Source organism: Bos indicus, chromosome 10 (genome assembly GCF_029378745.1).
Source record: "Bos indicus isolate NIAB-ARS_2022 breed Sahiwal x Tharparkar chromosome 10, NIAB-ARS_B.indTharparkar_mat_pri_1.0, whole genome shotgun sequence".
NCBI lineage: Eukaryota > Metazoa > Chordata > Mammalia > Artiodactyla > Bovidae > Bos > Bos indicus.
The window spans coordinates 19,237,859-19,264,720 of record NC_091769.1 but is presented as its reverse complement, the minus strand read 5'-3'; the positions used below and the strand labels follow the sequence as shown (position 1 = coordinate 19,264,720).

Below are 26,862 nucleotides of genomic sequence, written 5' to 3'. Positions count from 1 at the left end.
TCACTTGTTATGCAAAACTTGCCAATGTCTGCAATGAGGGTATGAAGAAACATCTGCTTCTGCTTTGCCTGGCATTTATTTAACAGAACAGGATGCGTAAGTGCTGCATCAGTATCCTACTTTCTGTAACTTTGAGCAGACACAGACAAGTCTGAATCCAAAATACCAGTTCATAACAATCTTTAACAATCCATAAAAAGTGAGGCACAGCAAAGCAAACTATAAGCAAGGTGAAAAGACAATCCTCAGAATTGGAGAAAATAATAGCAAATGAAACAACTGACAAAGGATTAATTCCCAAAATATATAAGCAGCTCATACAACTCAATACCAGAAAAACAAACAACCCAATTAAAAAGTGGGGAAAAGATCTAAACAGACATTTCTCCAAAGAAGACATACAGATGGCTAACAAACACATGAAAAGATGCTCAACATCGCTCATTATCAGAGAAATGCAAATCAAAACTACAATGAGATATCACCTCACACCGGTCAGAAGGGCCTCATCAAAAAGTCTACAAACAATACATGCTGGAGAGGGTGTGGAGAAAAAGAAATGCTCTTGCACTGTTCGTGGGAATGTAAATTGATACAGCCACTATGGAAGATGATATGGAGATTCCTTAAAAAACGAGGAATAAAACCACCATATGACCCAGCAATCCCTCTCCTAGGCATATACCCCGAGGAAACCAAAACTGAAAAAGACCCATGCATCCCACTGTTCACTGCAGTACTCTTTACAACAGCTAGAACATGGAAGCAACCTAGATGTCCATTGACAGATGAATGGATAAAGAAGTTGTGGTACATATACGCAATGGAATATTACTCAGTCATAAAAAGGAACACAGCTGAATCAGTTCTAATGAGGTGGATGAACCTAGAATCTATTATACAGAGTGAAGTCAGCAAGAGAAAGATAAATATCATACTCTAAGGCATATATATGGAATCTAGAAAAATGGTACTGAACAATCTGTTTACAGGGTAGCAAACGGGAAACAGACATAGAGAACAGACTTACAGACATGGAGAGAGGAGAGGAGAGGGTGAGATATATGCAAAGAGTAATATGGAAACTTACATTACCATCTGTAAAATAGATACCCAATAGGAATTTGCTGTATGGCTCAGGAAACTCAAGCAGGGGCTCTGTATCAACCTAGAGAAGTGGGATGGGGAGAGAGATGGGAGGGGGTTCAAAAGGGAGGGGATACATGTATACCTACGGCTGATTCATGCTGAGGTTTGACAGAAAACAACAAAATTCTGTAAAGCATTTATCCTTCAATTAAAACATAAATAAAATTTTTTTAAAAAGTGAAGTAGAAGCTTTATTCTAGATTCTGCACACACACACAAATATTAGCCTAGATATAGTTTAATGCATTGGTAATTTCCAATATGTTAAATAACTCTTTAAAAATTACAGAAAGGCTATCATGAGGAAGGGTTAGAATCAGGTAGGTTCAAGAAAAAAGCTACAAATAAACAGATATTAACATATGGAAAAATTCAAAATCAGAGCTGTTCAAATATGAAATGCGCTTACTTCTAGAACAGCTGTGGGGGTTTAAGTCATGGTAGACATTTAAGAACAGGCTCAGGGACCACTTAACAGGGAGACAGTACACTTGGTAAGTTGCTGGCCAGCATAAGATCTTTAAGATCTTTTTCATTCCTATTAACCTTACTCTACATGAATCAAAAATTGTGTTGACTTTGATATCAAATAGTTGACAAGTTTATTATCATCCTTCATTCTTTAACTACTATTTATTACACTTTCATTCCTAAGGATGACTACAGGATTTTTATAAATTTTAAAGTGCTATTCTCACCCTTTTGGCTTTATAGTTGAGTGGAATACACATTATAAATCAAGCTACAGATACTCATATATTCTGAGGACCCAGGATAACTATATTAATGCAATGTGAGTTGAGATGATTATATTAATACAAAACAAACAAAATGTTTAGGGCCAATGAAATGTAATGATTATATTTAAAAAGTCAGACTGGTAAGTAAAATTATATATACATACACATACATATTTTCTTTTCAAAGGAGCATTACTTTCATATTAAATAACAATGCGGAGAAGGCAATGGCACCCCACTCCAGTCCTCTTGCCTGGAAAATCCCATGGACAGAGGAGCCTGGTAGGCTGCAGTCCATTGGGTCGCTAAGAGTCAGATACAACTGAGCAACTTCACTTTCACTTTTCACTTTCATGCATTGGGGAAGGAAATAGCAACCCACTCCAGTGTTCTTGTCTGGAGAATCCCAGGGACCGGGGAGACTGGTGGACTGCCGTCTATGGGGTCGCACAGAGTCGGGCACGAGTGAAGCGACTTAGCAGCAGCAGCAGCAGCAGCAAATAACAATGAGGCTCACTCTAAGTTTTTGTTTTATAAGAACAGAAGGTTGAAAGATATAGATTTAACTTTAAATGGTGTGTTATCAGTAATACGGTCCTCTAAGAACTTCACAAAAGAAACATTTTCTCATTTTTGAACAAAATAAGTCAAATCAGCTAATATCCCTTTAAATATATGAAGCATTTGTTATCTAGTGCATTGATAACAATTTCACCATGCTATTCACCTAGAACCTCTTTAATGTGTCTGTCAGGGGAACGCAGACTTTGAGGACTACTGGCCTCAGTTTGTCATTCCATATATAAATCACAAATTTTACATTATACATGTGTGCATTCTACAACATACATCAATTTTTAATGTTAAAACTTTGTTTTAACATTAAGCATTAAAAAAACTTTGTTTTTAATGCTTAAATGCTTAAATTGGAATGGAAAGTAGTAAATACCAATTTTGGCTTGAAATTTTCTTGAAGATGGTACATATGTAAGATGCAAAGTTTAAATGGGGTACATAGTAGACTTCTGCCTCTATCCGCACACTGGTTTATTTATTTGGATTCATAAGCAACAGCACTAAAGTCATAAAACAGTCCACTGACTATACAAGTTAGTCTCCTGGGGCATACAGAGTTGGAAAGACAAAGAGCAGATCTGGAGAGACAAACAGAAAATACCCAACACATAAGACAAGAGCAGTCATATATGTTTTATTTCTATTTAATGATCTAAAATACTGAGTTTCGACCCCATGAAAGCCTGGGCAAGCTACTTAATTCCTCTAAGTCTCAGTTTCCTTATCCATAAAATAGTAAAAATACCATCTACTTCAGAGAACTGTTGTGATGACTAATATTCCCTTAACAACTGGTTCAAAACAAAAAAAATGGAAAATATATTAGAGAATGAGAGAAGATTTAATTTGACGAAGTCAACAGAAGAGGAATGTGAACCATTCATAAAGGAAAAACACAGGAGTAGTACCAAGACTTATTTTTTTATCAATAATAAAACTCATTCACATTTAATTTTGACTCTTCAAATCCATGTTTATTAGCCATGTTGCAGGAAATGTGGGAGTCAATGAGAATACCAAAGGTAACACTGATCAGGATTTTCAAAATCCATTAGCAAGAGAATAACAAATTATTTTTTAAATAATAGTATTATATATACAAAATTCTGAGACCCACTCAAAGAGAAAGATTCAAAGATGAAATGATGTTTAAGGTGAGTCTTGAAGTATTAATGAGTTTATTAGGGGAAAATCATCTGAAAGGAAAAAAGACAAAGTCACAAAGGAGAATTTCACAGGGACTATCATTTCACAGGGACTATTATTTTGTTGTGTCAAGATGAGTGTGAAGAAATGATGGATAAAGTAGATAAAGGTCAAATTATGAGAAGTCTGATCTATCAGGCTAAGAATCTTTTATCCTAATCTGCATCCTCTGGTAACCTAGTTAATGGAACCCTCTAGGCTCAAGAAGCCCTAGGCTTAGTAGGTTCCTCATAAGCACCATTTCCTGTCCCATTCCTACTGCCTATCAAGATTGGTAAAGATACGGTGTACTTTCTCAGGCCATAAACAGACCAAGTATGAACATTTTTGACACTGTCATAAAATTGAACAGGATGACCACTCAGAAAAAAAAGGAGACATTCAGCATTTCCTAAAAAAATCTGTGGTAATCACACCACACTGATAAGGCCCCATTTTCCATCAATATCACTCTTTTCATTCTTTTAATTTTTCTGATGTTGCCAATGAGAACCTTCTAATAACTTCTAATATCTTCTAGCAAGACTTATCCAAAGGACTACTTTCCTTCTTTCCTAAAAACCAGATAGTGTCTTCGGAAGGCAAGGCTTTCCTTAACCAAACAGCAAAGAGTGGTCTAACTACAACAAAAGTGAAAACACATCAGGGTAGACCTGGTGTAAAAATAACATCTCAAAAGACAAACTGGTAGGGGTGGGATTTCTGGGTAATGGCAATAAACCAAGATACTCAACTATGAAAAACCAGACCAGAGCAAATCAAGAAACAGGATATAACTGAGATTAAGCTACATGTGGATAAAAGCAGGCATTATAGGTCCTAGTTACTGCCTTTACAGTCAAGGATTGATTTATGTGTTTGCCCTTCCTAGACTAGGAGCCCTGGAAAGGAAAGTGTTCTCCAATCATCTTTGTACACCCACTGCCAAAGCACACCAAGGGGAAGCACATGAACGTAAAAGTTTAGCACAGATTTGGCAGAACATGATGACAGGAAGATGTATAATGTTTTTAGGAACAGTGTTATAAAATCCAAGAGGACCAATTTCAAGATAGACAGGGCCATTAGATCAGATGGAAAGGAGGCTTTGGTCTTTCAGCTCCCTATCTTGAAAGCATTCACACTAATTACCTTTTGTCACCTGAATTTTATACCTAGAAAGGAGCTTTAGAAATTATGTCCAAACCTTTCCTTCTGCAAGGGCAGGTTCAAACTATAAACCAAGTTAGTCTAAGGTTACACAGTAATGTAGATGGGTCAGACTCTAGTCTTAGATAAGGTATGAGTTTTATAAGATAAGAAATATGAATTAAATAGACAAAGTAATTATTATGTACTTAAGAGCTTTATATATACACCCAGTTTGGGGAGCTTTCGAGTTCCCTTTTTGTTATTTATTAAGCATAATGTAAAAAAAATTTTTTTAATCTCATGATCCTGAAACTAATAAAGTGTCATAACCACAGTTCTGTATCTTTCCCTTCTTTTTCACATAGTCTGTGTGGTAGGCCAGCCTCCAAGATGGCCCCCAGTGATCTTTGCCCTCTGGGATATGTGCAGTTCCCTCCCACAGTGAACAGGTTTGACTGTGTAACCAACTGCTGTTGTTTACTCACTAAGTCATGTCGTGACTGGAGAAGGAAATGGCAACCCACTCCAGTGTTCTTGCCTGGAGAATCCCAGGGACAGGGGAGCCTGGTGGGCTGCCGTTTCTGGGGTCGCACAGAGTCGGACACGACTTAGCAGCAGCAGCATGTCATAACACTTCTGTGACCCCATGGACTGCAGCCCACCAGGCTCCTATGTCCATGGGATTTCCAAGGCAGAAACATTGGAGTGAGCTGCCATTTCTTTCTCTGGGAGATCTTTTGGACCCAGGGATTGAACCCAGGTCTCTTGCTTGGTAGGCAGATTCTTTACTACTGAGTCACCAGGGAAGCCCTGTATAACCAATAGGACAATGCAGAAATCACAAAATAAGGCTAAACCATGAAAACATTTACTGTATCTGTCTAGGTTCCTTGGACCACTTGGTCTAGTTGGAAGTCAACTAACTTGTAGCGAGGACACTAAAGTAGCCCAGTGAAGAGGCCCATGTGATAAAGAACTAGTCTTCTACCAAACAACTACGTGAGTCCTCTTGAAAGCAGTTCTTCAACACAAACCAAGCTTTAAGATAAAGGCATCCTAGGCTGACAGGACGACTACAACCTAATCAGAGACCCTGACCCAGAATCACCCTGCTAAGCAACCTGCTGCTGCTGCTAAGTCGCTTCAGTCGTGTCTGACTCTGTGCGACCCCATAGACGGCAGCCCACCAGGCTTCCCCGCCCCTGGGATTCTCCAGGCAAGAACACTGGATTGGGTTGCCATTTTCTTCTCCAGTGCATGAAAGTGAAAAGTGAAAGTGAAGTCGCTCAGTCGTGTCTGACTCTTCACGACCCCATGGACTGCAGCCCACCAGGCTCCTCCATCCATGGGATTTTCCAGGCAAGAGTACTGGAGTGGGGTGCCATTGCCTTCTCCGGCTAAGCAACCTAAAACTATAATAAATGTTTGCTGTTTTAAACCCCTAGTGCTAGGTAATGTGTTATGCAGCAATAGATAACTAATACAAGAGACATTTAAAATTAGTCAATTAGCTAAAATGAAAGATTCTTTTAGTACTATAAACTTTTCAGCATAGCAAAAAAAAAAAAAAAAAAAAAAAAGGTATGAGGATTTGACTCAGTCATAAAGTCCAACTAAGGTCTGAAAAAGTTTGGTATAGCAGAAAGAATTTTTATCTTAAGTCAAAAAGACCCACCAGTCCTCCACCAGTCTGTAATAGAGAAACTCTGAGATTCCCTGAGAAAATAATTTCTCAGCTTCTCTACCTTCAATTTACTCATCTATATAATAGAGATAATGCTACTTTCTTGGGACTTTGTAATAAACTAATAAACATGAATGAAAACACCTAGCATAGTTCATAAATATCAGTGATTATTACCACTTCTATGTTTACAAATCTTTCCTTACATAAAAATGAGTAAATTAGATCTTTTTTCCCCTCTATCCTGTTATTTTCCCAAATCTCAGACATTCCCTTACTCCAATCTTTAAATTGTCATACTTGCTAGCTGGAATTGAAGTTCAAAAGCCCACAATGTGGCTGTATGCACCCATGGAAAGCATGCTTCAAAAATCTCCAAGACAGATCTGATAGACTAAGGATATTGACTGATTTTTAAAAGTATTTAGTATTCCATTTTCAGGTAGAATATAGTTAAGATGTATACAACCATCCCCATCCAGAACCAGAAAAGCTGGATAATGTCCCAAAATCATGTCTGAAAACAGCAGAGAGCTGTGAAGGCAACAAAAACTAGAGAAGGTGGTAATTTTACAACTTCAGTGGTTTCCCTGGAGGCACTTGAGAATTCTGGGAGCAAAGCAGAATACTGATAATCTACCACAGAGGGGTGCTACTGACAGGCAGAAAAGTGGTTCCCCCACCCTGAGATGTTCATATCCTAATATTTGGAACCCATGAATTTATAATACGTGGCAGAGAGGAATTACTGTTGCAGAGGTAACTAAAGCTGCCAATTAGCTGCCTTAGAGATTTTCCAGGTCAACCCAATGTAATCAAAGGGTCTTTTTAAAAGAAGGAGGAGGCAAAAGTGGAGAAAAGAACTGAAGATGCTATGCTTTTCTGACTTTGAAGGTTAGAGTTAGGAAGCCGTAAGTCAAGGAATGTAAGCAGCCTCTAATAGTGAAACAGTCAAGGGAATAGATTCTCCCCTAGGACCTCCAGAAGGAACACAGCCTGCCAACTCCTTGATTTTAGCCCAGTGAGATTCACTTTGAACTTTTGACTTTCTCAACTGTAAAATAATGAATTTTTGTTGTTCAGAGTCACTAACTTTGCGTTAACTTATTAGAACTAAATGAAACTAATACTGAGACTTGAAGGGGTATCTCAATGAGTAGAGGAATGGCTGGTCTTCCACCCAGAACATTTACTGAATCCTGGGATCACACAGGGCCAAGACTAAAAATCTAGAGCCTCTGAAACATAGATTGGTGCTTCCAGCAGTCTGGGAAGGAAATAAAGTTTGGGAGCCCTTAGGAGAGGGACTGATGAAAAACATCAATTCTTAGTTGAAGAAAAAAAAAAGCCAATGGCACCTAAGAGAGACTAGAACTGAACAGGGCTAGAACTCAACCTTACTGGATTAAGACAACCACTCACTACTCTCACTGTCAAGCAGAAGGAAAAATAAAAATCCTCTCTGGAGGAATCCATCATCATTCAGAATCTCTAAATACTTTATATAGAGGTACTGGCATGTAATCAAAATATGTCAAATGACAAGAACACGTGACTGAAAACAAAATAGTATGGTAGAGACTAACAGATAATTCAGATGTTGGGAGTTAGCTGACAAAACCTTTAGTAATAAATTCTTAATATGCTGGAGAATATAATGCAGAAGATGTAACACAAATGAAAAAGAAAAATATCACTAGAAAATCAGCATCAGTAAAAAAGAATTAAATGGCAACTCCAGAATATAGTACCTGAAATAATTGAGGGGTGTTTAATAGCAAATCAGACAAAGGAGAAGACAGATGTAGAGACTCAGACAACAGATCAATAGAAATCAATCACACTGAAGCACAGAGAAAAAAGGATATAAGATACACAAAAGAGCATCGAACACATATGGAACATAATAAAAAGCTCTAATATATGTGCAACTTGAGGAAACAGGATAAAGGCAAAACAGAATTTCCAAAACCCCTAGGACATCACCCCCAAAGATTCAAAAGGTTCTGAAAACACAAAGCAAAATAAACAAAGTGAAAGAAAGTGAAGTCGCTCAGTCGTGTCCAACTCTTTGCGACCCCATGGACTGTAGACTACCAAGCTTCTCCGTCCATGGGGTCTTCCAGACAAGAATACTGGAGTGGGTTGCCATTTCCTTCTCCAAAACATAGAGAAAACCACAACTAGACACAAAGTCAGAAATATTACAAATATTACAAACACCCAGATTAAGTGCAGGCGGCTGCGATGGCACACAAGCGCAGCCGAGAGGAACTACCCCATGTCCAAGATCAGGGGCAGAAGCCAGGAGGACCCCATGCCCAAGGGGCAGTGGCCAAGAGGAGCTACCCCACGTCCGAGGTCAGGGGCGGCGACCGGGAGGAGCTACCCCCAACCCAACCCGCACGCGAGGTCAGGGGCAGCAGCCGGAAGGAGCTAACCTCCACCCGAGGCCAGGGGCGGCGGCCGGGAGGAGCACCCCAAGTCCAAGGAGAGGTAGCTGCTCGGGCGCAGGAGGGCCTAGAGGAGCTACTCCACGTTCAAAGTCAGGAAGGGCAGTGGTGAGGAGATACCCCTCATCCAAGGTAAGGAGCAGGGGCTGTGCTTTGCTGGAGCAGCCGTGAAGAGATACCCCACGTCCAAGGTAAGAGAAACCCAAGGAAGACGGTAGGTGTTGCAAGAGGGCATCAGAAGGCAGACACACTGAAACCATAATCACAGAAAACTAGCCAATCTAATCACACTAGGACCACAGCCTTGTCTAACTCAATGAAACTAAGCCATGCTCTGTGGGACCACCCAAGATGGGTGGGTCATGGGGGAGAGGTCTGACAGAATGTGGTCCACTGGAGAAGGGAATGGCAAGCCACTTCAATATTCTTGCCTTAAGAACCCCATGAACAGTATGAAAAGGCAAAATGAGAGGATACTGAGAGGAACTCCCCAGGTCAGTAGGTACCCAATATGCTACTGGAGATGAGTGGAGAAATAACTCCAGAAAGAATGAAGGGATGGAGCCAAAGCAAAAACAATACCCAGTTGTGGATGTGACTGGTGATAGAAGAAAGGTCCGATGCTATAAAGAGCAATATTACATAGGAACCTGGAATGTCAGGTTCATGAATCACGGCAAATTGGAAGTGGTCAAACAGGAGATGGCAAGAGTGAATGTCGACATTCTAGCAATCAGCAAACTAAAATGGACTGGAATGGGTGAATTTAACTCAGATGACCATTATATCTACTACTGTGGGCAGGAATCCCTTAGAAGAAATGGAGTAGCCATCATGGTCAACAAGAGTCTGAAATGCAGTACTTGGATGCAATCTCAAAAACAACAGAATGATCTCTCTTCATTTCCAAGGCAAACCCTTCAATATCACAGTAATCCAAGTCTATGCCCCAAACAGTAACGCTGAAGAAGCTGAAGTTGAACGGTTCTATGAAGACCGACAAGACCTTTTAGAACTAACACCCAAAAAAGATGTCCTTTTCATTATAGGGGACTGGAATGCAAAAGCAGGAAGTCAAGAAACACCTGGAGTAACAGGCAAATTTGGCCTTGGAATACGGAATGAAGCAAGGCAAAGGCTAATAAGAGTTTTGCCAAGAGAAAGCACTGGTCATAGCAAACACCCTCTTCCAAGAACACACGAGAAGACTCTACACATGGACATCACCAGATGGTCAACACCGAAATCAGGTTGATTATATTCTTTGCAGCCAAAGATGGAGAAGCTCTATACAGTCAGCAAAAACAAGACTGGGAGCTCACTGTGGCTCAGATCATGAACTCCTTATTGCCAAATTCAGACTTAAATTGAAGAAAGTGGAGAAAACCACTAGACCATTCAGGTATGACCCAAATCAAATCCCTTATGATTATACAGTGGAAGTGAGAAATAGATTAAAGGGACTAGATCCGATAGAGTGCCTGATGAACTGTGGGCGGAGGTTCGTGACATTGTACAGGAAACAGGGATCAAGACCATCCCCATGGAAAAGAAATGCAAAAAGCAAAATGGCTGTCTAGGGAGGCCTTACAAATAGCTGTGAGAAGAAGAGAAGTGAAAAGCAAAGGAGAAAAGGAAAGATATAAGCATCTGAATGCAGAGTTCCAAAGAATAGCAAGGAGAGATAAGAAAGCCTTCCTCAGCGATCAATGCAAAGAAATAGAGGAAAACAACAGAATAGGGAAGACTAGAGATCTCTTCAAGAAAATCAGATACCAAGGGAACATTTCATGCCAAGATGGGCTCGATAAAGGACAGAAATGGTATGGACCTAACAGAAGCAGAAGATATTAAGAAGAGGTGGCAAGAATACACAGAAGAACCGTACAAAAAAGATCTTCATGACCCAGATAATCACGATGGTGTGATCACTCACCTAGAGCCAGACATCCTGGAATGTGAAGTCAAGTGGGCCTTAGAAAGCATCACTACGAACAAAGCTAGCGGAGGTGATGGAATTCCAGTTGAGCTGTTTCAAATCCTGAAAGATGATGCTGTGAAAGTGCTGCACTCAATATGCCAGCACATTTGGAAAACTCAGCAGTGGCCACAGGACTGGAAAAGGTCAGTTTTCATTCCAATCTCGAAGAAAGGCAATGCCAAAGAATGCTCAAACTACCGCACAATTGCACTCACCTCACACACTAGTAAAGTAATGCTCAAAATTCTCCAAGCCAAGCTTCAGCAATATGTGAACCATGAATGTCCAGATGTTCAAGCTGGTTTTAGAAAAGGCAGAGGAACCAGAGATCAAATTGCCAACATCCACTGGATCATGGAAAAAGCAAGAGAGTTCCAGAAAAACATCTATTTCTGCTTTATTGACTATGCCAAAGCCTTTGACTGTGTGCATCACAATAAACGATGGAAAATTCTGAAAGAGATGGGAATACCAGACTACCTGATCTGCCTCTTGAGAAACCTATACGCAGGTCAGGAAGCAACAGTTAGAACGGGACATGGAACAACAGACTGGTTCCAAATAGGAAATGGAGTATGTCAAGGCTGTATATTGTCACCCTGCTTATTTAACTTATATGCAGAGTACGTCATGAGAAACGCTGGGCTGGAAGAAGCACAAGCTGGAATCAAGATTGCTGGGAGAAATATCAATAACCTCGGATATGCAGATGACACCACCCTTATGACAGAAAGTGAAGAGGAACTAAAAAGCCTCTTGATGAAAGTGAAAGAGGAGAGTGAAAGAGTTGGCTTAAAGCTCAACATCCAGAAAACGAAGATCATGGCATCCGGTCCCCTCACTTCATGGGAAATAGATGGGAAAACAGTGTCAGACTTTATTTTTGGGGGCTCCAAAATCACTGCAGATGGTGACTGCAGCCGTGAAATTAAAAGACGCTTACTCCTTGAAAGGAAAGTTCTGACCAACCTAGATAGCATATTCAAAAGCAGAGACGTTACTTTGCCAACAAAGGTCCGTCTAGTCAAGGCTATAGTTTTTCCTGTGGTCATGTATGGATGTGAGAGTTGGACTGTGAAGAAGGCTGAGCGCCGAAAAATTGATGCTTTTGAACTGTGGTGTTGGAGAAGACTCTTGAGAGTCCCTTGGACTGCAAGGAGATCCAACCAGTCCATTCTGAAGATCAGCCCTGGGATTTGTTTGGAAGGAATGATGCTAAAGCTGAAATTCCAGTACTTTGGCCACCTCACGCAAAGAGTTGACTCATTGGAAAAGACTCTGATGCTGGGAGGGATTGGGGGCAGGAGGAGAAGGGGACGACAGAGGATGAGATGGCTGGATGGCATCACTGACTCGATGGATGTGAGTCTGAGTGAACTCCAGGAGTTGGTGATGGACAGGGAGGCCTGGCGTGCTGCGATTCATGGGGTCGCAAAGAGTCGGACACGACTGAGCGACTGAACTTAACTGAACTAGCTTCCTCCTGGGCTTCCCTGGTGGCTCAGAGGTTAAAGCGTCTTCCTCCAACGCGGGAGACCTGGGTTCGATCCCTGGATCAGGAAGATGCCCTGGAAAAGGAAATGGTAACCCATTCCAGTATTCTTGCCTGGAGAATCCCATGGACGGAGAAGCCTGGTAGGCTACAGTCCATGGGGTCTCAAAGAGTCGGAGAAGACTGAGCAACTTCACTTTCATTTTCGCTTCCTCCTACCACCACAAACCATTGAAGCCAGAAAACAATGGAATCTTTAAAGTGCTGAAAGAAAACTACCAACCTACAATTATATACATAGCAAAATATTCAAGGGGTAAAATAAAAATGTTTACACAAAAAATGTTTACTAAGTGATTACTATGTGTCAGGTGGGCTTCTCAGGTGGCAGAGGGGTAAAGAACCCGCCTGCCAATGCAAGAGATATAAGCAACGCAAGTTCGATCTCTGGGTTGGGAGGATCCCCTGGAGAAAGGCATGCCAATCCACTCCCAGGATTCTTCCCTGGAAAATCCCATGAACAGAGGAGCCTGGCAAGCTACAATCCACTGGGTCGCAGAGTCGGACACAACTGAAGTAACTTAGCACTCGGTGTGTCAGGTACTGTTCTGGGCGCCGGGACTACAGCAACGAATAAAACAAAGCCACTGCTCGCACAGAGCTTTCATTTCAGTGTAAGAAGTCAGAACGTAAACAAATTAATGGAATATGTCAGGTGATATCTCTACTAGCTATTCCTTGAAAAAATTGAGCATCCCATTCCATTTCCAAAAATCTTTACGGAACTAGTCATATTTTATGATTCACGTTTCTAATATTTGTTACATATTAGCACAGCATCTAACATAGCTTATGTATGTTTCTGACTAATCAGCAGTAATTCCTAACCTGTCATATATACCCATTACTAATTTAAAGTAAACACATAGCGGGGTTAGTCATATATTGGTTAGTCGTATCTCCTGTTTGCAAGCCAATACTATGTTTCCTTAGTGATTCAGAAATATTTCACAATATCAAAGCAGCAACTCTCAATCTGTTTGGCCTCAGAACCCTTTTTAAACTTTAACATTACTGAAGGCGCCAAAGAGTTTTGTTCATGTGAATCATAACTATCAGCATTTATATTAGATATCAAAACAGAATTTTTTAAATAACTATTAATTCATTAAAAATAACAGTAATAAAACCCATTATGTTAATATAAAGCCCATTTTTATTAAAATAAATTGTATGTTCTAAAACAACAGACAGAAAAACTGCACTGCTTAAGTCTCCTTAACATCTGGGTAAATAGAGAACAGTTGGATTTTCATATCTGCTTCTGTATTCAATCCTCAAATATGTTGTTTTGTTTAAAAAAAAAAAAAAGTCTCACAAAGATATATAGAGTTGGAAAAAGCAGGAGAACTTTTATAGCCTTTTCAGATAACTGTGGATATCTTTTTATATTACACCAATACTCAAAAGGTGGTAGTTTCTTAAAGGCTAGCTGAAAAATAGAATCTGAAATCATATCAAAAAACTTTTCTTACTCTTGTCATATTAAAATCCAATGGTCTATCTTGTACTTTGAATGGATCATTTACCAATGTATGATTGTGATATATCACAACTGCTCACTGGAAAATTAGTCATTTGAAAAATACTGGTTCATTATATTAAAAGCAGATCTTCCAAATGCTGATATATTAAACAGGATATCATCACCAGGATATTGTCAGTCTCAGTCTCACAGTGGTAGATATGTTTTCCAAAATTCTAATTTGCACTGAAAAACTTTAAATATTTATCACTGGCAACAAATACCATAAGCAGTTTTTTTTTTAAATAACAGGTGTATTTGGAGCAATAATTACCATATGTTTATTTGCTATTTGTCTGAATAATCAGTTTGCCATTTTTTCCAAGTAAAATTGGTGTTCCATCAAGCAGCTTGTTCAGCTCGGAAACCAATCAAACGCACAAATGTTTTTCTTTGAGACAACCTCTGTACTTGAGTATGCAGAAGTGCCATATAAGACATGTGTACTCAAGAAATTGTGTACTTAAGGGATACGATATAGTAATACTAATAATTTTTACTGCTTCACCCAGGACAATAAGTGAAATCAACATTTTTAATGAATGTGTGGCAGTGAAAAATAAAATGACTAGCACTAGTGTAATTAGTGCCTCTGACTTGATCTGTGCTAAGGTTCCCACGGTTTTACGTAACCAAATCCATTGCTTCTGCACTATCAGTACAAATCCCAGCATGTTAACAGACAAATAACGTCCTAAAAAGCTTTCCTCTCATGGACCATACTTTGAGAGCTACTGCATTCAGTTCAGTTCAGTTCAGTCGCTCAGTCGTGTCCGACTCTTTGCGACCCCATGAATCGCAGCATGCCAGGCCTCCCTGACCATCACAAACTCCCGGAGTTCACTCAAACTCACATCCGTCGAGTCGGTGATGCCATCCAGCCATCTCATCCTCTGTCGTCCCCTTCTCCTCCTGCCCCCAATCCCTCCCAGCATCAGAGTCTTTTCCAATGAGTCAACTCTTCGCGTGAGGTGGCCAAAGTACTGGAATTTCAGCTTTAGCATCATTCCTTCCAAACAAATCCCAGGGCTGATCTTCAGAATGGACTGGTTGGATCTCCTTGCAGTCCAAGGGACTCTCAAGAGTCTTCTCCAACACCACAGTTCAAAAGCATCAATTTTTCGGCGCTCAGCCTTCTTCACAGTCCAACTCTCACATCCATACATGACCACAGGAAAAACCATAGCCTTGACTAGACGGACCTTTGTTGGCAAAGTAACGTCTCTGCTTTTGAATATGCTATCTAGGTTGGTCAGAACTTTCCTTTCAAGGAGTAAGCGTCTTTTAATTTCATGGCTGCAATCACCATCTGCAGTGATTTTGGAGCCCAAAAAAATAAAGTCTGACACTGTTTCCACGGTTTCCCCATCTATTTCCCACGAAGTGATGGGACCAGATGCCATGATCTTCGTTTTCTGAATGTTGAGCTTTAAGCCAACTTTTTCACTCTCCACTTTCACTTTCATCAAGAGTGACTCAGTTATTTTTAACGTAACTCTCAGTTCATATAAAGTGCCAGAGAACTACATGCAAATAAAGTTAAATCTAAAAGAGTCGCTGTATATTCGGAGATTTTAAAAAGCTTGCATTCTTGGAATTCAAACACTTTTTTCTTGTCACCTTACACTACTACTGAGGTATTATCTGGAAATTATAAAATAATTTATTAGTGCCAGAAGAAAATTGTGTCCGGCTCTCTTTGGTTTACAGGTAAGGAAACCAAGGAAACAAGGGACCAACTTCAAAGAACATGTATTCACTGAGTTTCTACTATGTCAGACTATTAGTGTGACATACACTATGGATGAAGACTCGGCTCTTACCTTCAAAACCCTCATAGCCAGCTAGTGACTTAGGTATTGGGATGGCCATATTACAGGCTCCTGTATTATCCATATAAAGGGCTATGCAAACACAGGTAAAAGAGCAGTGATGGTAGGGAAGAGGGACCTGGTAAGAGATATGTAATATCTGAGCAGGGTATAAGTAGAAGGATATCAGGCAGTCAAAAAGAGAACAAAGACTTCCCTGGTGGTATAGTGGATAAGAATCTGCCTGCCAATGCAATATAGGAGATCCAGGTTCGATCCCCGGGGTTGGGAAAATCCCCTGAAGGAGGGAATGGCAACCCACCCCAGTATTCTTGCCTGAAGAATCCCGTGGACAAAGAGCCTGGTGGGCTACAGTCCACAGGGTCACAAAGAGCTGGACACGACTGAGCAACTGAACAGCAACAGCAGCCAATACAGGGGACGTGGGTTCTACATACAGTCCGGGAAGATTTCTCATGCCTTGGAGCAACTAAGCCCCTGTGCCAAAACTACCGAGTCATCGCTCTAGAGCCCTCAAGCTGCAACTACTGAAGCCCCTGCACCTAGAGCCTGTGAAACAAGAGAAGCCACTGCAATGACAAGCCCATGCATGGCAACGAACAGGAGCCCCTACTCATCGCGACTACTGAGAGCAACGAAGACCCAGAGCAACCAAACCCAGCGCAACCAAAAATAAAACATAATTTTAAAAAAAAAGAGAAAGAGCAACCACAAAAAGAGGGATCAGCATGAACAAAAACAGGAAAACACAAATGTGCATTTATATAGTAAGAAATTACAAGTAGTGCAGTTGGGAATGATGGGAAAATTAGAAACAACAGCAAATAAGAATGAAAAAATTACCAGAAATCAAGGTGAGGAAGCCACGAACGCTATATTAAAGCATCTAGGCTAGACATATAATAGAAAATGTGTTTCCTATTTAGTTAAAAGGAGAGGAATAACAAATTTCAGAGTAACTTGATCAGGGCTAATTGGATACAGGAAATGCTGGGGCAAAAGAGAATCACTGACTTTCAAATTCCAAGAATGGCTGATTAGTAAATCAATCAAAGGAAGAACAGCCTTAGGGAGAAAAGGCAATAAATTTGTTTTTAAATGGGTTTCAGAGACCTGTCCAAAATGTCACAAATTTCAATGAGTCCACATAAGAGGTTTTTACTTATACTTGCTAAGAAAATCAGAAAATACTTCTCAATCTCTAGCATATACTTAATCCCTAAAAAACTATACAATTGTGACTGAGAAAGGATATAATATATAATTGTAATCAGTTAATATGTGAATTAGAAGTATGACAGTTTCAAAGCAGATAGCAAAGCAAGTCTGGGAAGAAGTGTCTGGGATTATAGCTATTCTTAGCATTGTCTAACCAAATGTCTTAGTAATAAGGAAATGTTACCTAATACATCATTACCTTCTGTACTTTTTGCCAAAATGTATTAAGTGTATAAGGTCACTTGTGACACTTCTTTTAAATGGAACATAAGAAAAAAGGAAAAATGCTATTCAGCAAGTTTACATTAAGGAAAAAAAATTACATGAAAAAGCTCCCAATACAGTATTTGACCTTAATACTAGTATTCTCATTTTTAAAAATGAGAAAAAGTAGGGCCTCTGAAAAGTTAATCTGCCAGAGCAGATGCAAGCTCAATAAGACCCTTTAAAACTGCCTTCTAAGATACCAAACTACCCACTAATTTAATTCGAACTCCAACTGACATCTACCACAGAGCAAGATTAAGAAATGAAGTATTATTCAAGATGGTTGGATGCCATCTCTGAGTCAATGAACACGAGTTTGAGCAAGCTCCAGGAGATGGTGAAGGACAGGGAAGCGTGCCGTGCTGCAGTCCATGGGCTTGCAAAGAATCTGAGTAACTGAACAACAGTTTCGTTGGACTGTTTTCCTTTGTTTTTGTATCTTCTCACTTATCTGATTAAACCTATTCTTCGGCTCAAGTTTTTCCAGACAAAACAATGTGGGTGGGGAAGGACCACAGTAGGGTCCAGCTCCATTTCAGAAACTTAAAATACATGATTGTAGAAATCTACTGATGCTATAAAACATGCCCACTCTTTTGGAACTGAAGATCCAAAACTGACCCACATTTTAATTAGCTTGGGCAGTTTTGATTTACTTTGTTTTAAACACAGTAGGCTTTTTTAAACACTGAAAATAAAATAAGGCAAGGGCTGCCACTACCATCTCATGGGTCCCAAAAGATTCAGTGATCCCAGGTTAGAAGCAGCCTCAGATTACAGATTATTCTCTCACCTAGTAAGTGACCATCAAATGTCAGTCTAACCACTCATTCTTCTATTTATCCCATCAGTTAAAGGGAATAATTAATCTATTTGTAAGGTTACATAGTAACCAAAGGTTACTGATATCAGTTTCAACCTAATATTGATATAGTATCAATATTAAAAGATGAACTGTATAAATAGCCAAGATCTTAACAGGGTTATGGGCCTGTGATATTATACCTAATAAAGACAATGTATAATTGAAAATTAGAGAAGTAGGCAACATGCATAATCAAAGATACCGGTTCACTATCATAGAGGAGACAAAGAAAAGAGGATTGATTAACGTCAAGAAAAAGTTTTTCCTTCATGCTTCCAAACAAAAACTGTTAAGAAAACAACAGGACTTCCCTGGTGGTCCAGTGGTTTAAGAATCTGCTTGCCAATGCAGGGCAGATTCCATATGCCACCTGGCAACTAAGTGCTTGTACCCTAGAGTCTGAGCTCTGCAGCAAGAGATGCAACTGCAATGAGAAGCTCCTGTACTGCAACTAGAGAAAGTCTGAGAGCAGCAATGAAGACCCAGTGCAGCCAATAAATAAATTAAAAAAAAAAAGAAAAACTAAAAATATCAAAGGGCCACCCTAGGAACAATGGACCAAAGTTAAAGTGTAAACAGTTTAATTCCATTTTTTCCCCAAAAAAATCAAGAGTTAGAATGAGCTATATCACAAACTAGTTTATTGTCATTTACTCATAATTAAGCAGGCTGGAGGAGAAGGCAATGGCACCCCACTCCAGTACTCTTGCCTGGAAAATCCCATGGACGGAGGAGCCTGGTAGGCTGCAGTCCATGGGGTCCCTAAGAGTCAGACACGACTGAGTGACTTCACTTTCACTTTCCACTTTCATGCATTGGAGAAGGAAATGGCAACCCACTCCAGTGTTCTTGCATGGAGAATCCCATGGACGGAGAAGCCTGGTAGGCTGCAGTCCGTGGGGTCGCACAGAGTTGGACACAGCTTGGTAGGCTGCAGTCTGTGGGGTCGCACAGAGTTGGACACGACTGAAGTGACTTGGCAGCAGCAAGCAGACTGGAATGTTACAAAGAGAGGATTATTAAAGATACTGGACAACAACAATAACTTTGCTTTCAACCCTGGCTGTACATTAAAATAAACCAGGGAAAACTTCTGTTTAATGATAATGCCTGGTCCAAACTCCTAGAAATTCATTTGCTTAGCCTTGGGTTATGAGTTCCAATATATTTTTTTAAATCCTCAAGTAAAGAAGTCTGAATGAGTAAACTGCATCAGTATCAATATACTGATTATGATACTATATACTAGTTCTGCAAGATGTCATCATCATAGAAAAATCAGTAAAGGGTATAGGGGATCTCTCTGCATTGTTTCTTGCTACAGCATTTGACTCTACAAGTATCTCAAAATTTAAAATGTGATGAAAAAATTCCCAGGTGATTCCACAATGTCGTTAAGAGTTTAAAAAAAAAAAAAAAAAACCCAACAGACTGGAGAATCTCAGATTCCTGCCAGTTATTAATAATTCCAAGAAGCTGCAAACTATTCTTTGAATCTCAGCCACTGAAGGTAATTAGGAATACTTATCATTTAAAGATATAATATTTTGCAAAGCCAAACACAAATAATTTATGGTTATTCTAAAATAAAAAATCCAAATTACTATACACTGCCATTGTACAGTTGGACTGGAGAGATAAGCATTATACTACAGTTCTCATTCGCCTCTTAACTGAGCCAGATTCTATGTATCATGGTAAGCAGGCTCTCAAATGGCCCCCAGGATCTACCTCCTCATCTTCACACTTTTATGTAATCCCTTCCTCTTTAGCTCCTCACTTAACACAGGTAGAGTATGGCAAAGTGATAGGATGTCACTTCTGAGATGATGTTACAAAAGAGCATGGCTTCCATCTGGGGGGTTCTCTATCAGAAACCCCCTACCCCAAAGGAAAGAAGCTACTGTGTTATAAGCCACCTTTCAGTGAAGCCCACATGGCAGGCAACTGGCCAAAGAACAGCCAGTGAAAACTCCTGAGGCTTGGCAAGAGTTACATGAGTGAGCTCACAGGGGGATCCTCCTCTAGTCAAACCTTGATAACTGCAATCTAGCCAGTATGTTGAGTTGCAGCCTTATAAGAGACCCTGAAACAGAGGCACACAACTAAGCTGAAGTCAGAATCGTGACCCACAGAAAGTGTGAGATAATAAAATGTTTGCTGTTTTTAAGCCACTACGTTTTGAGGAAAATACAGGGCTAAAAATAATACATATAGCTGCCACAGGACAAACCCACAAGAAAGTAATCTGATCTGATGACTTCTGCCTATCTTTGTTCAGAGTATCAAACCTCCCAGCTTTTACAATATTATCACTTATAATTAACAAACTGTTTTACCTGAGGTGACCTCACCATCACTGGGGACACAGCTTCCTCATTCTTATTTCAATTTCTTAGAATGGCTTCCTATCCATCTCTTCTATGCACCTAAATCCTAGACATCTTCCAGATAAAACGCACAGGATCTCTTCCATGAATACCTATTACAATCCATTTAGCACTGATCTAACAGCTTTAAGAGTAGAAATTCAGAGACCATAAGCTCCTTAAGAGTAAGTCTCACATTTTCTTCAACATTCTGTACAGTACTGAGCAACTGCATTTACAATATTCAATTCCTTATATCCCTTTCCGTGTATCAAATAAAGAAACACTCTCAAATATTTTTATTTTTAAAAAATAAAAATAAAAAAGCCAGGGGGTGAGAAGGGGTGAAGAAAACCCAACTGTTCCAACCTAAAATATGAGAGTGTCACTGGTTTGGCTTGCGTGTTTGAAATAACTGAGTATAGACCACTCTAATCTGAAGAATAACAGTAATGATAACAAATCCCCTCCATGAGTAGCCTAGTAATTGTTATTTGTAGGCTCTCTCTCTCTAGCTAGCTCTCTCTCCTAGTAATTGTTCAGGCTCTCGAAATTTTCCTTTTATTAGTTTCTTAAACAATTTGCCTTCCATTATTAACCCACTCTATAATAATTCATCACTAGTCATTACACATGGAGAAACACTGCTGTTAAATCTCAACTAGACCAGTAGCTCTCAAACTTTAGCTAGCATCAGCATCACCTGGAATGCTTGTTAAAACAGACTGCTGGATCCCACCCCCACAGTTCCTGATTCATGACTAATGCCATAAGTGATTCAAAAAGCACACACACACACACACACACACACACACACACACACACACACACACTCCCCCCACCCAACCCAGTTAACCAGTCTAAATTTATCTTGATATGCCCACTTGAGTTCAATTTCATTGAAACAAGGAGGACCTTGAATTCACTGAGGTTTTTTAAAAAGGCTATTAGAAAAATTAAGCATTAATGTAAAAAAGACCAATCTAGTAGTTCAACAGTCCTAAGTTCCCAGATAAAAAAAAAAGGGAGGGGGAGAAACAGACAAAAACTGAAGGTTCTATGACATAAAAATTAACTTGCCAGGTAGGAAAAGCAGTGGCTAGAACTGATTCCTGAACAAATTACACAATACACTGGACTATGCTACTGCTAAGTCGCTTCAGTCGTGTCTGACTCTGTGCGACCCCATAGACGGCAGCCCACCAGGCTCCCCCGTCCCTGGGATTCTCCAGGCAAGAACACTGGAGTGGGTTGCCATTTCCTTCTCCAGTGCATGAAAGTGAAAAGTGAAAGTGAAGTCGCTCAGTCGTGTCCGACTCTTCGAGACCCCATGGACTGCAGCCTACCAGGCTCCTCCGTCCATGGGATTTTCCAAGCAAGAGTACTGGAGTGGGGTGCCATTGATACTGCCTCTAATTTATGCATGAAACCTCAGTTTAGAAGTACCTCAAATATTTTAAATAAAAAATGGGCAAAATATTAAAGATTTCATATCAACAGCCAACAGGAAACTTGTTGTCTTTTAAAACAGGTTATTGAGAATAATAAATCTTCTAACAGCAAGAAGCCCACCCACTTCTCTTTTGCTTCCTCTCCGATCACTCACATCCAACAGTTCCATGTGCCTCTTCCTCAGCATATCCTTTAAATGTGGTATTCCTAAGGGTTACTTGCCCTTCTTACTCATTCTCCCTGAGTGAGTCAAAATCATGACACTGGGTGAACTATGAACATACCAGCCGTTCAGAACTATCACTGGACTGGCTAAAAATATAAGATGCTTAGGCTCCAATTTAGACTTGACTAAGGGATAACAATCTCTGGGAATTGAGCCCAAGAATCTCTATGTTCCCCACCTCTATATGCTTCTTAGGCAAGAACCATGTCCTCTATAGTGACCAGCACACACACAAGGCACAATCAACATTTGCTAAAGAATGCTGTGGAAACAAAAAACAGCAAATTTAAACATCTTTGAATTCCACAGTTATGTAGTGTTAGTTTAATAAATTACTTAGATATTTAGACAACTATATTAGATAACCATTGTAATATTATTAACCATCTTAATATTAACAATGTGAGTTAAATATAGCTGGGTAAATAAAGGACTTTAAGCACTACTCTACCCTTAAGATATGTTACCGAAAACCCCTGATCTTAAAGTTCAAAAGGTAAGTAGCCACAAAGAATTTAAATAAAAGAAAATCAAATTAAACAAACAAAAGTTACAGAGAGCCAGAAAACCAAGAGCTTTCTAAAAGAAAAAGTGTTAACTTGATTGAAGACTAGAACTAACCAGCAGATATCTACAAATAACAGTATTAATCTGTTGTAGCCCAGAAAAAGTAATCAAATTCCCCCAGGGAAGACTCAATTAACTTGGCAAACTTTTTTACATTCAATCTTTTTATCCTGCACATTTATTTTCAAATTCACTAACATACGTGATTCATATTGAAAAGTAATACCAGAAAGAAGGGAATTTAAATTTTTTAGAATTAACAGCAAGCTCCCCAATGTGAACTAGGTTAATAAAACAACGGTTTTTAATTTACTTAAAACTAACTATATATTAAACCAACATTAGATTTAATTGAAAAACCTGTACGACTGATGTTTCAAGGTTTTATGAATATAAACTGGTCTCATAAATCAATAAAAAGATAAACATCCCTAAAGGGTGTAAAATGAGCAAAAGCAAAGGGCAATTTACAAAAGAAATACCACTGCCCAAAAAACTCTTTAAAAATTCAACCTCAGTAGTTTAAAAAAAAAATAAAACAAGTTTAAAAAATGATGACCAATCAAGTACCATGGAGGGAAAACTAGTATAACCTTGCTGAAAGCAGTGTGCTAATATTTATTAAATGGTTAAAAATAAGCAAATGTTTGGCTTAGCAATTTATCCTAACAAAATAAAACATCCAGACATTTATCTGTAAGAATATTCCTAGTCAGGTTTATAAAAGATGAAAACTAGACAATAAAAAGGAAGACCCATAATAACAGATTGACTAAATTAGTTTAGATCTGTAATTGTGTAAGCACTTGAAAAATAGTTACTTATTGACAGGAGAAAGTTGTTGACCTTCCCTCTGTTTTTGCAACCTGCTTTTTTCCTACTGAAAACATAAAAAGAACTTAGTTTTATTCTGTAATTATCATTTTTTAAAAACATGTACAGCTCATCCACACATCTGGAACGATTATTACAGTTCAGATTGTGGTATATCTCTCTCAGTAGCAGGCAAAATAATTATCTTTTTTTTTCCCCTCACCTCATCAGTTTTCTTCTTACAATGTAATGTGTTACCTGTATAACTTGAGTCTAAATCTATTAACATAAATAATCTATAACATAACCAAACCCTAGTTTAGTGCATCATTTGCCCAGTGTATACCATTTCGAGAAAGAAGATCTGGGGTAAATCCTATCCTTTGATCTACTGATCTTTCTAAATATGAACTTTCAACAAAGGAAAAGATACTCATTTCAGCAGTCCTACTTCAGAGCACCCTTAACAAGTAGTAAACTAGGGAAAAAAGAGTTGTTTCCAAAATCCAGCATGAAAACATGGTTAAAGTAGGACACTTAAAAAAATTCTCTAGTATTTTGTAGTTCTTAGTTTAGTTTATCCATGTTTATTCCTCTTCCTCTAAACTAACAAAGAAAAAATGATGTCACATGCATTAGCTACATCTCTGTTCCAGAAGTGACATAAAGAATCTGTAGGGTCTGGCCTCAGTGATTGAGGACACACCTAAGAGCTGAAAAGGCTGTATGAGATTTACATGAAAACACACTACAAGAAGCTAAATAATAAACATCCATGAATTTTAAAAGGTAACTAAACATGCAAATAAGCCAGGTGATGGGTCTGAAAGCATCAGATTCAATACAGATTTACTATATACTTTATATAATAAATAAACGAAAAGGGACTTCAAGGTTTCACTGTAAACTCAACTTTCCTCAAAAAAAAAAAAAAATTCTCCATTTAGTGACCTAAGAACTTAAATATTGTATCTGTAGATCAGAAAGAGCTACAAAACTTATCTTCCTTTCACAGCCCTTCAATTTCCTCTTCAGACTACATTATCTATACGAAAAAGTTTGAGATTTCCACTGTTTAGCAATAGCACTAAGTATCACATTTTTTTTTAAACTATTATTTAAAACACTGTCTTCAAACAGGCCTAAATATATGGTTTCATTTTCAAAAGAAAGTTTTTACTAAATACTGTAAAAAATTTATTAATAAAAAAAATCTATTAATCATGCACGCAGTGACATACTGCTTATTTACCAGTGAATATTAGTCAACCAATTTTAAGAGGGGGAAAAAAAAATCACATACCAGAAGGCAATCGTAACCTGCTGCTCACCTATACAGTTTTCTTCCATGAAACTAGTGTTTTCTAAGGGTTATATTGAATCAAGACTCCATTTTTATTCTGCAGTCGTACCCCTGACCCCCTCATTTTTCTCCAAATAAACTGAAACTTTTGATTTTCTAAATCAAATCGCAAAATATGACCCACAAGAAGATTAGATGAGATGCGGTTATCAGTTTAAACCGAGTCCTACTTACCGACAATGAAATACAAATTATCAGAGAAAGGACTCCAGAAGCAGAGTCTCTAACTTGCTAACTCACAATAAGAGTCTTGTTCAATATTACACAATAACACTGCGCTTTGCTGTTGTTTGAGCTGCAAAGGCTGGGTATGCAAGTTGCAGCAACTATGCCAACAGCTTCAAGTATGCTACAACTAAGAAGAGTAGCAGTTAGAACCCAAACGAACAGCAAACATTTTAAAAAGATACAAGCAGAAGCCTCAACATTAGAAAAGAAGATCCATCAGCACCTCCCCCAAGAAACAGTTCCCTTCCCCCACTTTTAAGTAGGCACTTAAGACTGCCAAGCAGATCCACTTCTTTATTAACTGGTGCCCACTTGGGGCAACTGTACACCAAGCAAGCCCTCAGGCCTACTCTAACCCCTTCCAAAAGTGCTCAAGTGCGACTGAAAGCCGGGGAAGCCGTCTTAGGGGCCCAGATCTTCTCCACCGCCCATTCCGCCCCGCCCCTGTAAGCTCTCCTGAGACCAGAAGAAGGACACCGGGCCCAGGGACCCGCAGCAATTGCCCGCAAGAGAAGTCTGAGGCGGCCGGAGGCCTCCGCCATAGCAGGACCTGGAAAGCACCGCCCCTAGCGCACCTCCCCACACCCGGCGAATGTCTGCTCTATCCCCAGCAGAAGAGAAGACAGGACCGGGAGGCATCAGGCTAGGCTGCGCACCAGGCCCTGGCCTGCCCCTCGGGGCCGCGCCGACCGCCCGAATCCGCTCCCGGGTCCGGCTCGGTCAAGCTGGCGCGGGGGCCACACTCACCTGGATGACCTCGTTGACCTCCCGGATACATTCCACCATGTGTTGCAGAATCTGCTCGGCCGTGAGCACCTCGTAGCGGTAATCCTCCTCCTGCTCATGCCCCGGCCCGCCGCCGCCGCCGCCACCGCCGCCGCCACCTCCGGGCCCCAGAGCGCTGCCGCCGCCGCCGCCCGTCTCCCCGCACAGCAGTCCGTCCCGCTCCCCGCCAACGCCCAGCCCCGGCTCCACCAGCTCCACCTCGCCCAGATCCAGGTTATCATCGTCCGGCTCATCGTCGTCCTCGTCCTCCTCCTCCTCGGCGCCGCTGTCCTCCTCGCTGCACTCTTCGTCCTCGTCGAACTCGTAGTTGTAGCCCTCGTCCGAGTCCATGGCGCGACGCGCGGAGGCCCGGCGGACGCTGGCCCTGAGGCGGGGAGAGGGCGGGGACGCCGAGGCCCCGGCTCTCGCTCCGGCTCCGGCTGATGTCCGGACGCAGGCCTGGCTCCGGCCCCGCGGGCCGCGGCTCCTCCCCGGGCGCGGCGGTTGGCGGTTGGCGGCTAGCGGCGGCGGGGAGGGCGCGGAGGAGGGAGGGAGGGAGCGAGGGGGCCGCTTGCCGCCCGCCTCAGTCAGACGCGGCTCCGCTCAGGCCTCCGAGAGAAAACAGTCCCCAGCGCCACCTCCACGGCCGCTGCTACCGCTACTGAGCCAACAAAGGGGCGTGCGTCACCGCGTCGCGCTGCGTCGTCGCGTCACTGCTCTTGACGTCATCGCGCCCCGCCCCGCCGCCCCTGCGTGGAGTGCGGGGAGACCCCACGGCCTAGTTTTGCCCGGGGAGCGCGGCGCCCCGGGAATCGCATGCTGGGTTCCGGCTGTGGTCGCTGTTGGGGCCCTCAGCAGCGAACAGAGTACTGGAGGAGCCTATGGCCGTTGGTTGCCGAG

The 26,862-nt window shown here is 40.6% G+C and overlaps 1 protein-coding gene across 2 annotated transcripts in view; it reads right to left on the bottom strand.

The window, feature by feature from the left end:
- The window catches only part of ARIH1 (ariadne RBR E3 ubiquitin protein ligase 1), a 108,057-nt gene extending 81,410 nt beyond the window's left edge, over positions 1-26,647 (bottom strand). Inside the window, exon 1 of one of the 2 annotated variants that reach the window (XM_019968236.2) lies at positions 25,945-26,647. In XM_019968236.2, the coding sequence (XP_019823795.1) occupies positions 25,945-26,313 (369 nt within the window). In that variant the 5' untranslated portion in view covers positions 26,314-26,647. The remainder of the gene's footprint in view (positions 1-25,944) is intronic. The other variant, XM_019968237.2, reaches the window with a different exon arrangement.
- Positions 26,648-26,862: the final 215 nt, after the last annotated feature.